The following is a 15,441-nucleotide window of genomic DNA, read 5'->3' as shown; positions in this document are numbered from 1 at the left end:
ATGTCTGACGACGATTAGGCTTTACATTAGGGTTGTTTGTTTGTTTGTTTGTTTTTTTAAATGTATCTGTGTTCATTATGTAGATGTTAGTAAAGATTAGCCGAAAGGACCGGTGCACAGATGAGGAGGTGTTGCCGCAGGTCTCTGCTGGCTACACCAGATCAGCCCGAAATGTTGGCCCTCGCCCCCAGAGGCTTATTATCATCAGACCAATAGGCTTCAGAGATAGCTGCCCATCAAACACCTAAACTTCTGCTTGTAGACATTGATGGACATCACTTTAGCCTTGACTACGTCACCACACAGCTCATTATGTGATGCTAATGTTTGATAAACCTTGTTCCTGGTAGCCGGCTCTGACAAGTTGAAGTGAAAGTGAAACTTGGTCAGCAAGATACCGACACCTGCTTCTTGGTTGATGGTCCAGAGGGACGAGGGAGGGATGCTCTGCTGTTTGCTCTGTTGTTACTGGTTGATGTCATCAGTTGCCTCATGATGATATGACTTGCGGACTGATATCCAGTGAATTAATCAACTTCAGTGCTCCATATTGCCTTGAAGTACATGATGACAAAACAACCACAGCATAACGCACGGCAGAGTGTCCCTCCTATGTTCCTCCATTCTACTATCAGCCCCACTTCTCCTCTGGCCTTTGTTTCGTAAGATGAAGGGACTGGTTTTTTAGGTTTGTGACGCAACCCTTAATCCATGTTCTTAGGAACATCCGCCAAGGCAGAAATACTCAGCCTTGGCGGTGACTGCTTATTTCGCTCATACATTGTCTTGTAGCATATAAGCTCAAGAATTTGTCACAATGTTAAATAATGAGTAATCATCCCGGTGATTTGCTAAATATATTCTGATGACTGTTGCTCCCATCTTGAGATTTATAGTTTGTGTACAGCAGCTGCAATCCATTTTTCCCCACAGGGAATTGGACGGTTGGTCAGATTAGAAACTGACACTGAAAACTTTTCAGGAACTAAAATTGCTCCTGTCACCACTCAGTTGTAGTGCATATGACATTGAATTAGTCATGGTATTCAAATCCACAAAGAGGAAATGAAAGCCACCAATGCCCTCATGAAAAGCAACGGCATATTTCTAAGCACGCACACTAATCGTCACCGTAGTGAAGTAAAAGGCCTTCACTGCTATTACTCACTGGGTCAAGGCTTCAAACCATGAACTCACGCATTGTACTGTACTGCTTGTACTTCATCTGAATACATCATTTTATACTTCTGTATATGCAGATGTACTTTTTACTCCACCACTTTTATTTTATTGCTATAGTTAATACTTCCTTCACAAACAAAAATCTGACATACAAAACTCCATCTTCATCTCAACCTGCTACATCAGATAGGACTTGAACAGATTTGACATAAGGCTCAGTTTACTAATAATGACGTGACACGCAGCCTGTAAATGATTAAGAATAGTGACGTCATCTTCCTACACAGGTAGCTGCCTACATCCATGAAAAACGACATCAGAAAGATGGCGACAAGTGTGGATGAGTTACAAGTTATGAGTGTCCGACAGTCTGTCTTTGACTCTGACCTAATTTGCTCAATGTTACAAACGTTAACTGCTCTCAGCAACTGCTGTGGCAGCATTATGTCGACGGGTCGTCACTTGCTACAGAGCAAAATGCATGACTCTTGTCCAAACAAGAAATCAGCCAACATTTTCAGGCCAGTTACATCATGGGAAATGTAGGACCAGACCTTGTTGGAGCATGACCCACACTGGGGACTAAAAGTCAGGATATCTCTGCACCCACAAGTTCAACTTAAACCATTTTTATTCTTGTCTGCCTGCTGTGAGTCCCCAAACTTTTTGCAAGTGCAGTATCAAATTTCAGGATTACCCCTTCAAAATTCTGTTTACGTATTGATGCATTAGTGACAATAATCCTGTAATATAATACAGTATAACATGTCACTGTATCATGAGGTATATGAAGACATGGTGGAGTAATGCTGCCCAGAGTAGAAAAGTAATCCAGGGGTCTCTATGCCTGATTACAGTGGACAGTCCAGCTGCATACATGTTAGTGCATGTGTATTACTCTTGAGTGTGTCCAACTGGGTATCTAAATGTCGGTTACCATTTAAAATCTACGTCCTGGCCTGTGGTGCGGGATGGTGTTGTCAGGGAAGCATAGCCCCCACCCTCCAGTCTCACCAGGTTAACACTACCCCCTTTTACATTGCCTGTTTAAGGCGGGAATATCTCACCATTATACCGCCTTGTCGTACTGTGTATAAGGTATGATCAGGGAGATCATAACAGCGCCGAAACGATGTCTGTATAAACGGGACACTCTGCAGGACAGGCTCACTGGCGGTCATTTGATGTGTCAGGCATGTTACCCACTGTGGGAGATTCAAAAAGTAGCTGTTAGCAGTTAGCAGCTACTCAAAGAAGAAGAACAGCAGCTGTAAATGTCCACAAATTGGGAAAGAATGAGGTCCAGGAGCTCATTACCTCCGAGCAGAGGACCAGATAAGCCGCCATGTAACAGGGACAGTAAATGATTGTTATTGCCACATTAGTGCCATTGTAGTTGTTCAAAAAGCACTGCTGACGTGTATGTTATATTTCACACCAGAGGCCAACGCTGATGGTTTATATGTACGCCTGTCACACCTCTTTTGATTCCGCTAAGCCGTGATGCAGTGTGTAATCACAAACTGGAGCGAAACGATGCTGCCGTCATTTGGTTCTGTGTAAAAATGCAAAGGAGGTAAAAAGAAGGGACTTCGTAGCAAATCTATAGCACAATCTCTGCGTAAAAAGGGCTAATGTAAGCTCTGTCAGCACTGTTGCCGTTGTGAACACCATTTATGGAGTTTGCACCATTAGCTGCTGACTGTGGGCTCAGCCACCTCCATGTTGAGTGCCGTGTGCAGACAATCCCGATCTTCTGACAAATGAAGCTCAGCGTAAGTTCAATCAAGAAGACTTTCTTCGTGCTCCCTCCCACTCCCACTGCTTCCTCGAATCAGCTGACTATGGGTGTTCACCCTTCTAGTTATCCAGTCAATCTTCGCCTTGATCTCTATCAGCCAATCAGGATGCTACTGCAAAACTTTAAATCTGTTCTCTGCTCTGCTGCTGTCAGCTGTCATTTTAGGCAGAATTGTCACACCCTGCTCCACCCCGTTCACCTCCAGTTATCGTATCCACAGTCCAGGACGAGTTCAACAAAGGCTCATTCCTCTACTCACCCAGGTCATCAGCATTTATCCATCTTCCTCTCATCTCATCTTAGCATACAGCCCCTGTCAGACTAAAAGTGTGATTATTTTTTACACTGAGATATCGATACTTTCATTGTTCCAGTTTGAATCCTTCCTACACCACTTCCATTTTTAGATTCTGAAAATTAATTTCTTTCCTTTCAGCTTCAAGAATAACGGTGTGAAACGTCCAGAGACCTTCATGATGTGACCTGGCCAAGGTCAGCGGCTACCGCGTGTTTACCCCTCACACCCAGCTATGTGGCCGGAGGAGTTTGGAGTGGGTGGGCCCTGCGATGATGTGCTCACAAAGTCCACACTGTCCAGACAGTCCTGTGCACACCTAGTCCCACCCCTTCCCTCACCCCTCAGCTGCCTACCTCTCCCGCTCCTGTGCTCCCCTGTACTCTTCTCCTGCTCCTCTCCCAGGGTCTGCTACTCGTTTGAAGTTCGAGGAGTTCTGGAGACGCTTTCTCTCGCTCTGTCTGACATCTCATCGCTCTCGGCCACCATGGTTCACAGCAGCAACTTCTGCAGGTTCCTCCTCCTGATCTTCCTGGGCCTCTTGGTTGCCTTTGTACACACAGGTAAACCTTCGTTTGAGTGGGATTGATATGTTTATGAAGAGTATGCAACCTCTAAGAAATATTGCAAGAAACAGAAGATAAAACATGTAATACCTGAGTCTAATTTATAGAGATAATCTGGCTTTCATTCTTGAGATGAAAAGTGTGATGTGAGGAAAATCGTTCAAGAAATTCCAAATTAATAGATACTGGCCTCTTGTTATAGAAAAAAAACTGGCTCATTTTAAATTATTGCTTCTCTTTTTTTTGCACCCTAGAGCTGTTTCCTTAAACAAGAGCAACACTTTAGAAAAGGTATATTATATTCCCTTCTTATAGCTGTTTGTTTATCTGCTGTCAGTGATTCATGGGCTGATGTTTGGTCCTCTGTAGGTATCAAATCAAAGATGTGTGTGTACGTGTCATTTTTACCCTCTTTTTTCCACACACACTCACAGGCTGGGATGTGTGAGTCTGCAGCCTGGTGTAAATGATGCAGTTGTTGAGCGTCTGAGAGCTGTGAAAGCTGCTCTTTGACAAACAGGATGACTCAGTGGCTTTCATGATGCCCGATGTTCGAATGAAACTGAATACCTGCTGCCCTCTGACTCCTCCAGCTATAAAGTTGAAGTGATTCCTTTTAGTAGTATTGGTTTGAGGTAGTGAAAGGTCCGCAGCTGTGGAGCTTATTTAGAGGTGGTAGTCAGACGCAGGTACAGATTCAATGTTGTCATCTGTGGATGTTTTTTTTTTTAGTGATGCAGGGTGCGAACCACTCAACTGGTTCTCACCGTGAGTGCTATTTTAGATTGTACAGATCAGCACACTCACTTATCTTTCTTTCACTTTTACTTTCTGAATTTCTTTGTTCCTCTTTGCCACGTCTCTAAAAACAACCTGAAAACAAGCTCTGAACACAGCAGAGCAGCTCTCAGGCCCAGAGGTCGCAGCAGAGGTCAAGAGGGCAGCGGGACGATAGGGGTGTAGCAAGTCGGCGATGTCCGCCTTGTCCTGTGCGAAACAAACCAAACATAGCTGTCAACTTTTACATACAGAGCACAAAACCTACTGTTAGAAAAAACGGCTCTGTGCCAACACAATGTCAGGGTTTATTTAACATCGAAGTGCCTACGCTTTTTTAAAAAATACCTTGCGGCTTCTTCCTGCTTTGCACAATTTTAAGGTGGAAACTTATTTTCAATGCCTCACAACACTCGGCAAACACAGCCGAGGGAAATGTTATGAAAGACGACTGTGTTCTGCTTCACACTGCTTCTCCATTTTGCAGCCGCCTCTTATCTATCTGTGGTTGGCACATACAGTCTGTGATGTTTTCAAGTAATGCCACCAATCTTGACCACATCGCCAAACCAACCCGGTGGCTGAAACATCGTGACATGCTGCCCTGATAACTGACTCAGCATGGGAAACAAACCGAGATGCGTCAAATAACAAGCTCAAGAAACAAAGCGTGATAATTACTCACACACTCTCCGTGATCTTCCTTAAAAGTGCTGATCTGATAAAGTGTGAGAGCCTTGTACAGAGAGAACTAGTTTTGAAACCCAATTCCAATGTTCAGAATAAAATCCGAAACACGCTGGTCATCTGTCAGATATTTTACTATGGAAAATGTGACCACCACCTGGTGAAAGTTAAGAGGGTGAAGCAAGGACACACGACATCATCTATGTCATGTTTCGGCTGCGTCGTTTGCGGTATCGATGCTCGGCCAGGTTGCTTTTCACACACACCCGTCTGCGCGTTTTGTCATCTCTCCAGCTGGTGTGAAATCCTGACTGAGGAGGCCTGAGGTACCAACAAATGGCCTGCTGTGTTTCCAGTGTCTGAAATCAACCCTCCTTACAGTCTGCACGACTTTTATGAGTCTGAAGGAGGGTTCTTGATTGACAGGTGGAGTCATGTTAGTGCAGTGATTCCCATCCAGAGGTATTCGCACATTAGGGTGTAGTTACCAGGTGATTCATGGAAAGCTAAACTAATTAAAACTTACCTCAACTAAAAAAAATGTAAAGTCCACTCCAGACACGTTTTACAGTGTGTAAAAATACTCTGCTATGATTAATATTTTGCTCATCATGGTTTTCCAACATAAGAAGTAGACAAACAAAAAACTCTAAAATGGGTTAGAGGCAGATCTTTCCCCCACTGAGGAATTCTGGATCTGGTCTCCTCCTTGCCTACCACTGCTGCGTGCGCAAGGTTTCGCTCTCAATTTCTGCTTTCCCCAGCGCTCCGCTTGTGGAGATAGGTCTGGTGAGGCGAGACAAGCGCTAAGTTGACCAGCGAAAAAGCAGTGTGCACCAAGATGGTTGGTGATAGCATGAGGGGAAACATCGCAGAGATTTGTTTGAGCCTCAGTCAGACCCAGACCCAGACCCAGACTCAAACGAGTTGCGCACCAAAGTCAGTGACTAGCAAACGTATCAGAATAATAAGTGTACTTAGCACCTTTCATATATTTAGGTTGTTTGTTAGCTTGTTAGCTTTTAGATGTCAGTGGCTGACACAGCGTTTGTGTTTGTCGATCATACGATAGTATCTGCTATGATGGGGTTTTTGGTTGATATAGGAAGGATGCTCCAGGGTTGGTTTATATCCAAAAACTGCACACTCTGCCATGTTTGCTATCAAAACTTTAAATTATGCTAACACAAGCCCTCACCCCATTTGGACAAGTCAACTCTGCGCTAGAGGTTTCAGGTTTCTTTGCCGTCAAAGTCTGTTACCCTGTCAGAATGTGTTATCGCTGTATTCAACAGCGATTGGCTTTCGTGTTGGTGTACCTAATCTGGCTTGCCCACAGTGCATTTGGATCTCAGATTTTAGGGAAAAACACAGACATTACCTTAGTGACAAACTTTGCGCCAAACTCCCAGGAAGTGCAATGGGCTTTGGAGCCAATTTTATATAGTAGCCAAACTGTGTAACTGCAGGTTCCTCTGTCATGTGATGCTCAATAACAGGCCCAAAAATACTTTTTCTTCTAGACTTTTTTTTTTTTTTAAAGAGTATTTTTGTAGGCTTTTTGCCTTTAATGGACAGGACAGTAAGTGAGATGGGGAGACAGAGGGAGAGTGGGGACTGACACGCAGTAAAGAGCCGCAAGCCGGAACCGAGCCCACGGCCACTGCAGCGAGGCAGAGCCTCTGTACATGGGGCGCTGGCACTATCCACTACGCTACCGATGTCCCTCTCTTATAGACTTACATTGAAAAAGAGGCATCTGCAAATCGGTGGATACATTTTTTAAGCATCACAGCCCCCAAGAAATGATTGATTTCACTGTCTAAATGTGATCTATTTGGTCTGAAACATTTGAAAAGTCTAGAAGAGCTGCATGATTAAATCTTTTTATCCACATTCAAATTAGCAAAGGGCTAAATTGAAGTTTTCTGCTAAACTGGCGAAGCCCTCATACGCTTGCTCTCTGGGTCCAATGATACAGAAGATATTGGTATTTTTATACCCAGGAAGTCAAACTTGTTTGGCTTCATACACCACTAAGCAACTTTCATAGAAATGAACAGGGCCCTGACTCCAATGCTGTATCCAGTTCTCTTTATATGTCCAGGCTTTGCAGATACAAGTCAGTACAGTCAAGGTCGGACATTTTTGGGGACATAAATATAAGAACATCTTTGAGAGAGAGGATCTTAAAATTGTGATTTAAATAAATACCCACATATTTGTTAAGACAGAAATTAAACAGCCACATAGGATAACAAATTTGATGTAACACTAGTCTTGCACAAATGCACAAAAAGTGAGCAGCCATACCGAGACTGTTTCAAGACATTAGCATTATGTGTTGCAGTTGAGAGTGTATGAAAACATTATTTTAGCTAACAAGAAGAGAAGTTTGAAATCGTTAGCTAAAAATAATGGAAGCATATAGATAGTTAGCTAAAAGAAAAACAGTTGAAACAGTTAGCTAAAATTAACAAACAAGTAAGTAAACAGAAGTAATTGGTAAACAGTTAAAGGTCCAGTGTCAGGGATTTAGGGGCAACTATAGGCGGAAATGGTAGCCTTTATAATATTCATAACTATGTATTCATTAGTTTATAGTCACCCGAAATTAAGAATTGTTGAGTTTTCGTTACCTTTGAGCAAGTCGTTTACATCTACATACGGAGCAGGTCCTCTCCCACAGGGTCTGCCATGTTTCTACAGTAGCCCAGAACGGACAAATCAAATACTGGCTCTAAATAGGACCATCTGCGTTTTCGTGTTTTTCGCGTCAGCCACTGTAGTTCGTCCTACATGCTTGGCAAACAGGAGAAGTTTAAGTTCTGCAACCTCACTGCTAGATGCCATGAAATCTTACAAACTAGATCTTAAAGTTTAAAGGATCACACAGCATTATTGGCTTTGCTGAAGGAGTACTTGAGCTCATCTCACAGGGCTGTGGGGTACATCAGACAATAAAAGTTGCCATTGACTGAGTCACTAGCTGTCAGCTGAGAATAATCGTTTATTTTTTTTCTCAAGGCTTCAGTCGTGTTAATTCCATTAAACAGAAATGACATGCCGACTCCACGTGGAAACAAACACCAACAGAAAACATCATGTTATTATTTTTTGCCTTCTTATTAAATCAAGCTGTCCAGAAGGCACAGCCTTTTACACACACGGACTATTTAATAAACAAGTTTGTTTGACATCTAGTGCCCAGCCGGTGCCTGGTTTGGGCCTGGCCGGTTGTTACTGGTTGCAGCCCGCCGCCCTGCGTGACCGCACAAGCTGCCTTTTGTGCCCTCGGCTGAAGGCCTCATTGATGGCTGAGCTGGCCAGAGGCCCGGCCCTCCAAACCTCCAGCCAGCTACAGGACAGGAAGCTGCACACGACTCAGAGTCAACACAGCAGCATCAAAATACTCACATCAGAGGTGCATATCAGAGTTTAGAAGACAACGCAGCTAACATGCTGATATTAAAGACATGAGATTATATCATACGTGCTAGTTTCTGTGTAATGGTGTAATGTTTCCACTCTATCAGAGAGAGTAGTTAAAGGCTTCTTTGATAATGACAGCAGAAAGACAGCAGAGGAAAGATGTAGAGCAGGGTGAAGGAGTTTACCGAGGGCGTCAGAGGCTACAAAGTAAATATGTAGCGTTAAATAAACTGAGTGTAAATATGTTTGGATTATGGTTTTCTTGGTATGTGTAGAGTTGAGGATAGGAGTGAATCAGTAAGTGGGTGGGCTTGTGTGTGAAGTGTCTTTTTCTGAAGAGATGATCGAAATTTTCCCCCTGTATGTCTGAATTTCAAAAGAAAAGCTGTACAGCTGTTCAGTTACCATCAAGATGTCGGCAACCACAATCATCATTTTGGTGGTTTATTTTCATCTGAGACTCTGCATGTCGTGCAAGGAAACAGAAATGTGGCCTAAAAAGAGAGCTTGTTTCTCTGGCTGTGGTAGAGGTGTGAAAAGTCTCAGGTTAACTTCATGCTCAGTTTGGAGGAATGTCAGAGGACAATTTGTGGTGGAAAGAGAACAGACGATTGATTGGCAGAGAGAGTCGTACACAACCTGAGCTTCATGCGCAGTCAGCAGACCACTGCCTCTCCCGACAAGATGTTTGTGCTAAAGCATAAAATATCCCCCGCTCTACGGAAATAATAAACCAAACATTGGTTGGAGGAGTTTTTTTAGACAATAGACAAACTTGGTTGGACCTTTGAAACATGTCAAGAGGCTACCTGTAGCTCAAACGGACGAAATGTTCATCCTCTACAAAGACATCCTTATGCCCAGGCCTGAGCCGTTAACCCAGTGAGACAGAGAGAGGCTGTTGGGGTCATTACAGACGGGGCCATGTGTGCAGCTCTGCGTCCTGAGGCCTCCACATCCAGAGAAAAGTCAAACAGAGCCATTAGCAAAGCTGTGCACCTCGTCAGTGAAATTATTACCTTAAAGGGACAGTTCACCCCAAAATCAAAAATACATATTTTTCTTCTTACCTGTACTGCTACTTATCGATCGAGGTTGTTTTGCTGTGTGTGTTGGAGATGTCTAACTTCTCTCCAATATAATGGAACTAGATGGCACTCAGCTTGTGGTGCTCAAAGCACCAAAAAACATTTGAGAAACTTAGCAGCAATGTCTCTTTCTAGAAATCATGACCCAGATACTCAAGATAATCCACAGACCTTGTTGTGAGCAGTTTCATGTAGGAACTATTTTCTTTGTACCGAACTACACCCACCAACTGTATGATCCCACAGAAGGAAGCGGGCATCTACTCATGAACGAGAGGCTCGTGTTCATGCCAGTGCGAGATATAAAAATAAATGGTGTCCTCCTCAGCTAAGTTGTAACGTTAGCTAGCTTGATGGTGCTAGGTGAGCTAGCAGTAGATGCACTCTTCCTTTTGCACGGTGATTCGGTTGGTGGGTTTGGCTTGGTAAAAATTGTTCCTACATGAAACTGCTCACAACAAGGTCTGTGGATTATCTTGAGTAACCAGGTCATGATTTCTGGAAAGTGACATTGCTGTTGAGCTTTTCTGAAGTATTTTTTTAGACTAGCACCACAAGCAGAGTGCCATCTAGTTCCATTAAATATTCCATTAGATTCCTTTTTGTGAACAGTTTCATGAAGGAACTATTTTCTTTCTATGGAACTACACCCGCCAACTGTATCACTGCATAGAAGGAAGCAGGCATCTACTGCTAGCTCACCTGGCACCTAACGTTACAGCCCAGCCAAGGAGGACGGCATCAAGTTGAAATCTCTCACTGTCACAAGCATGAGCCTCTCGTCCATGAGTGGGTGCACACTTCCTTCTGTGCAGTGATGGGGGTGGGCGGGTGTTGTTCACAAGAAATAAAATAGTTCCTACGTGAAACTTAAAACAAAAAAGTCTGTGGATTATCTTGAGTAACCGGATCATGATTTCTGGAAAGAGACGTTGCTGTTGAGTTTTTCAGAGGTATTTTTTGGGGCACTTCAGGCACCACAAGCTGAGTGCCATTTAGTTCCATTACATGGGAGATAAGGCAGACATCTCTATGGCCAGTATCTCCAACACTTGGCAACTCACACCAAAACAATCTAGACTGATTAGTAGCACTCCAGGTAAGAGGAGAAATATGTATTTTGATTACTGGATGAACTGTCACCTTATGAAAACACACAGTGAGTCAATTTGTAATTGTTTTCTTTCTGGTCTGCAGAGACAGTCGCAGACTCAACAATCAGAGACAGCCAGGACACCATGTCTGGAGAGCCACCCAGTGACGTCACCACCAAAGACCCTTTCCAGGACATGACGGAGCAATCCTTCACTTTCGACTATGAGGAGACCACACACTCTCAGGCCCTGGACGAGGAGGAAGGTAAAACTGACTCTATATACATCACGACTGTGCCAAACTTATGTGTTTAAATGATTGAAATTCTGTATGTATGTGTATGTGTGTGTGCAGGGGTGCTGGGGCCAGGGGCCATCACAGCCATCGTTATAGCAGTCTTCCTGGGAGCATCTGTCCTCCTCGCCCTCATCGTCATCACACTCAGGAAGTTCACCGCCTCTTAGAGTGAACACATCTTGTGTGCATGTGTTTGAGTGTGTGTGTGTGTGTGTGTGTGTGTGTGTTTTTATGTCGATGTTCCTCTTTCACCTCCGTCTTTATCTTTCAACTCTTTCTTGCAAAGATGAGTTGTGTCTTTTGCTTCGCTGTAGATGCTGAAAATTGTGGCAGGTCCCTTGACTGACTATTTACAGATTTACACAGTCTGATTGTTGCTCAACATGTCCACGTGTTACTGAAGGTTTAATGTTAGAAACTGGCTGGCTCTTCCAGTGGAAATCATAGCATGTCATTCACTTTTTTTTCTTAATCTTGCATGCTTTAAGGGATTTTTTTTTAAGTTTGTGGGCTGTTTATTTCCTGATGTGAAGTATCCTGCATGTGTTTGCTTTATTTGTACATGAGGTGTGTTTGCTTTTGTCAGTCTGTGTCTTTTTCCATTCTATAACAAAGATATTTCAGATTTGTGTCTAAACATGAGTTGTTGTTTTTTTTTTATTAGTCTTTCACAATGATTTTAAAGTTTGCCAGATTCATGTCTAAAATATTCCCCTGGAGTCACGGTGCACAAGTTTGTATTGCACCATTTACAAACATTTGTAGAGTCAAAATAAGGAGAAAACATTTTAGAAAGGCTTCTTCGATGAATGTAAACAGGGAGTTGGGTTGTTTTTACCTGCAGAGCAAATACAAAGTTAGAGCGTGGATGAATTTGTGTTTGCACTCAAGTGAGTGTTTTTTGTCGTTGTTATATTTGCAGGGGGGTTGGAAATTATTTTAGTAACATTATTTTGTCTTTTTCTATACGCCTCAGAGTCGTCAGCCATCCAGCTGGATGTTGCCATGGTAATGTCACTGCCAGATTATCTTGTGAGATTTAAGATGAATAAATAAATACAATAAATCAGATGCCAAATGTCTGACTACTGTGTGGGTTTTTTAACATATGACCACTGAATCAACACAGTCAACAGAGCAAAACTTACAGATTTTTGTGAAATATAAATATAACCATTTCTTTTTTTGGTATTGTATGAAAAACAATTTGTAATGCCAGCCCTCGAGATACAAATAACCATGCATCATTACCAGTATGTAAAATGAAACAGCACAGGGAAAACACTGCCTAAATGATTTAGTTTGTAGAAAAAAAAATAAAAAAAATAAGTGTACACAATATTTTAAAATATTTTCACCACGCTTTACTTTGCCGTCAGACTTCCCTTTCAGACGGGGAACTGAAACCGTAATCTCAAAGCCACCAGACTCTATTGACAAAAGCAGTAATTTTACTTCGCAGAACACGGGACTTGCTGGTCTGCCTTGTGTGGTTAGCATCTATGGTAAATCGAAGAAAATATTTCAAATGTAATGTACGCTTTAAACTGATACCGACTTCTTTAGGTGGCACAGCAGTACATTGCTTAGCTTCCATGTTGGTAGATTCGATTTATCAGAGACACTGGCAAAGCAGCACAGTATATAAAATAAGCACAGCAGAAATGGCAGTAAGTCATGGCTGGTTACAGTTATGGCTGAAAATGACAACAGGAATAAACAAGTTTGCAGATTTAACACATCTTCCCTATTTAAATCAATTGGTGCACGTTCAATCTGAAAGCAGTGTGCACTGTTTTGCCACGGTATCCAGGTTGAACAACACGTTGCCTTAAAACAATGTGCAACGAGCTTTGAGGTGCATTGTCTCTCATTTGTTGGGTGTGTCAGAGGTGTTACCCAACCAGCAGCAACGTTTATGTAAACCAGGGCTGCGTTCAGCTCCGACAAAAAACATTTATTTAAACAGGAACCGTGGTGCGTTGGACACCCTGTTGTGCAAACACAGGCACACTGCCTTTTAATACAGCAGGGTTTAGCTTAGTTAAATTAAAAGGGACTTTATTTGTATCCAGGTTGAACAACGTGTTAACTCAAAACAACACGAAACAAAGTGCAACACGCTTTGAGGTACATTTTCTCTAGTTTGTTGTGTGTGTCAGAGGTGTTACTCAATCAGCAGTGACGCACCACCATTTCTGATAAACATTTTGCTATGTTTTGCTGGGTTTGAACACTGCCCGGTTGTCTACTCAGAAGTGATCGTTGTCATGGTGATTCCGTCCATAGTCATATCGTAACCACATCATTACTACTGTATATACTCATAGTTTACTATTGGTGTTCGTGTTCTGTTAAAATGTACTTAAATAAATTAATCAATGTAAAAATAAAATCTGCAGCATGTGTATCTCAAATGACGACATAAAATAAGCTCTATACCAGAGGACAATGTGATGTGCATTAATCTATAGAAGCCACCAGCCTCACTTCAGTCACAACAGTAGGTGGCAATGTGGCTGCCAGCTTCATTTGCATTTCCAGAAAAAAGGCAATGGTTTTCCCCAAAATGAGTCTTCACACACTGATGTGCCCTCAATCTTTCTGATTTACTCCACATCAAAAACATGTCTCTGCTGACTGATGAGAACTCAAGTTCAAACTGTCCTCCACAAGCTTCACCGATACAGTCTTACATTTCTTTTCTGAACAAAAGGGTCAGAGATGAACTTCTCGCACACTAAATACAGTTAAATCATCTCAGCACCTGAAACCAGGAAACCCTCAAACATAATCACAGTCTAAATCTGCTCTGCAGCTTCTCACCGACCTGAAACACTCGGCGCTTTGAATGCTCTGGCTTTCAGTCTCTCTTTGAGACAGGAAGACTGATTTCCACGCACACACTCAGACTAATACCACTACTAATACCAGTATAGAAATCACAGCGTTGGAGTAATCATGCATTATGAGTGATCACTGTTACATTTATAGTTTGATGAGGAGACAGAAACTATAAACAAACCAGTGTTTGGCCTGAAAAGTAAAACATCAGGATGTAAAGTCACTGCTCCTGGCCTTTTCTTCATACACACAGCGGCTGTTTGTCACCATGTCAACATCACAACACTAAGTTTAGTAAACACACAAATCCACGAGATGCAGTGAACAGTCACAACAATATGACCTCGTTTTTTTTAAGTGATGGAAACTCCAGACTGAGGAAATAAAATACCGCAGTTTTGACATGTGGTAGATAGACATGACAGACATGTATCAGCAAATACAGCTTCCTCGATTTATATCTCATCTTATCCTGTTTGAGTTTGTGTCCTTTTGATATTTGGCTCATGTCTTTTCAGATGATTTTTAATTGCACTATTCACAACTTAAATCCAGACAGAAATACCTCAACAACTATTGGATGGATTGAGATTATATATACAGACATTTGTGGTCGTCTAGGAAGATTCCTACTAACTTTGGTGATCGTCTGACTTTTCAACCAGCGTCAACATTTCAATTAATTGAATACTGACTCCCAGTCAGGCTCAGCTGTACTTTGCTTAGTGCTAATTAGCAAATGTTAGCATGCTAACACGCTAAACTAACATGGTGAACATTGTAAACAAGTTAGCATCGTCATTGTGAGCATGTTAGCGTGCTGATGGCGTCTTGTCTTGTTTCTCCAATTATTCTCGTTGACTGTGCAGATTTTATATGTTGTTTTTAATATTTTGTTTTGATATTATTATTAGAGCTGCAACCAATGATTATTTTAATTACCCGTTAGTTTGAGGATTATGTTTTGATTGATCAAGTAATCCTTTTTTTCAATGTAATGCCACAATTTCTCAGAACCCAAAATTATGTCTTTGAATTTTGCGTTTTGTCCAAGGAGCAGTTCAAGTCAAATAATACTCAGTTTATAATAATATAAAACAGAGAAAGGCAGGTGATCATCACCTTTTAGAATTAATCAATTCATTGTTTTAGCTCTAATTATTTTTGTATATTTATTTTGTGTGAAACACCGCTCACTATTCCTTACATTACAAATACAAATGAAATCTTCCCTTCTAGCAGTCGGCAGCGATCATGCATGCATGTGTAAATATGTAAAAAGTAAGTACACATGTATAAGAGTAGGTATAAAAGTGGTGAGTAGATTAGACCTGCTGGACGAGTTCACCTTTGCTTTTATTTTAAAACGGCTATAAT

At 42.0% G+C, this 15,441-nt stretch overlaps 1 protein-coding gene across 2 annotated transcripts; it reads left to right on the top strand.

Annotated features, from left to right (window-relative positions):
* The first annotated feature begins 574 nt into the window (after nt 1-574).
* Nucleotides 575-12,281, top strand: snorc (secondary ossification center associated regulator of chondrocyte maturation). Of its 2 annotated transcripts, none has more exons than XM_049597487.1 (4): nt 575-2,957; nt 3,137-3,841; nt 11,026-11,187; nt 11,278-12,281. In XM_049597487.1, exons 2-4 carry the CDS (start codon nt 3,514-3,516, stop codon nt 11,385-11,387), a joined length of 600 nt encoding a protein of 199 aa, XP_049453444.1. In that variant the 5' UTR covers nt 575-2,957; nt 3,137-3,513; the 3' UTR covers nt 11,388-12,281. The 2 variants fall into 2 exon arrangements, with proteins under 2 accessions (XP_049453444.1, XP_049453443.1); XM_049597486.1 differs by lacking the exon at nt 575-2,957 and having other exon boundaries at nt 3,046-3,246; nt 3,420-3,841.
* The last annotated feature ends 3,160 nt before the right edge of the window (nt 12,282-15,441 follow it).

This window comes from Epinephelus fuscoguttatus, linkage group LG15 (assembly GCF_011397635.1).
Source record: "Epinephelus fuscoguttatus linkage group LG15, E.fuscoguttatus.final_Chr_v1".
NCBI lineage: Eukaryota > Metazoa > Chordata > Actinopteri > Perciformes > Serranidae > Epinephelus > Epinephelus fuscoguttatus.
Note: the sequence above shows the minus strand (reverse complement) of the source record. Positions and strands in the feature narration are given on the sequence as shown.

What these genes read in the sequence shown, in the direction of transcription:
- snorc (XM_049597487.1), top strand. Translation starts at nt 3,514, where the DNA reads ATGTGGCCGGAGGAGTTTGGAGTGGGTGGGCCCTGCGATGATGTGCTC. An exon ending in GGTTGCCTTTGTACACACAG is followed by an intron (nt 3,842 to 11,025) that starts GTAAACCTTCGT and finishes TCTGGTCTGCAG; the next exon opens with AGACAGTCGCAGACTCAACA. An exon ending in GGCCCTGGACGAGGAGGAAG is followed by an intron (nt 11,188 to 11,277) that starts GTAAAACTGACT and finishes GTGTGTGTGCAG; the next exon opens with GGGTGCTGGGGCCAGGGGCC.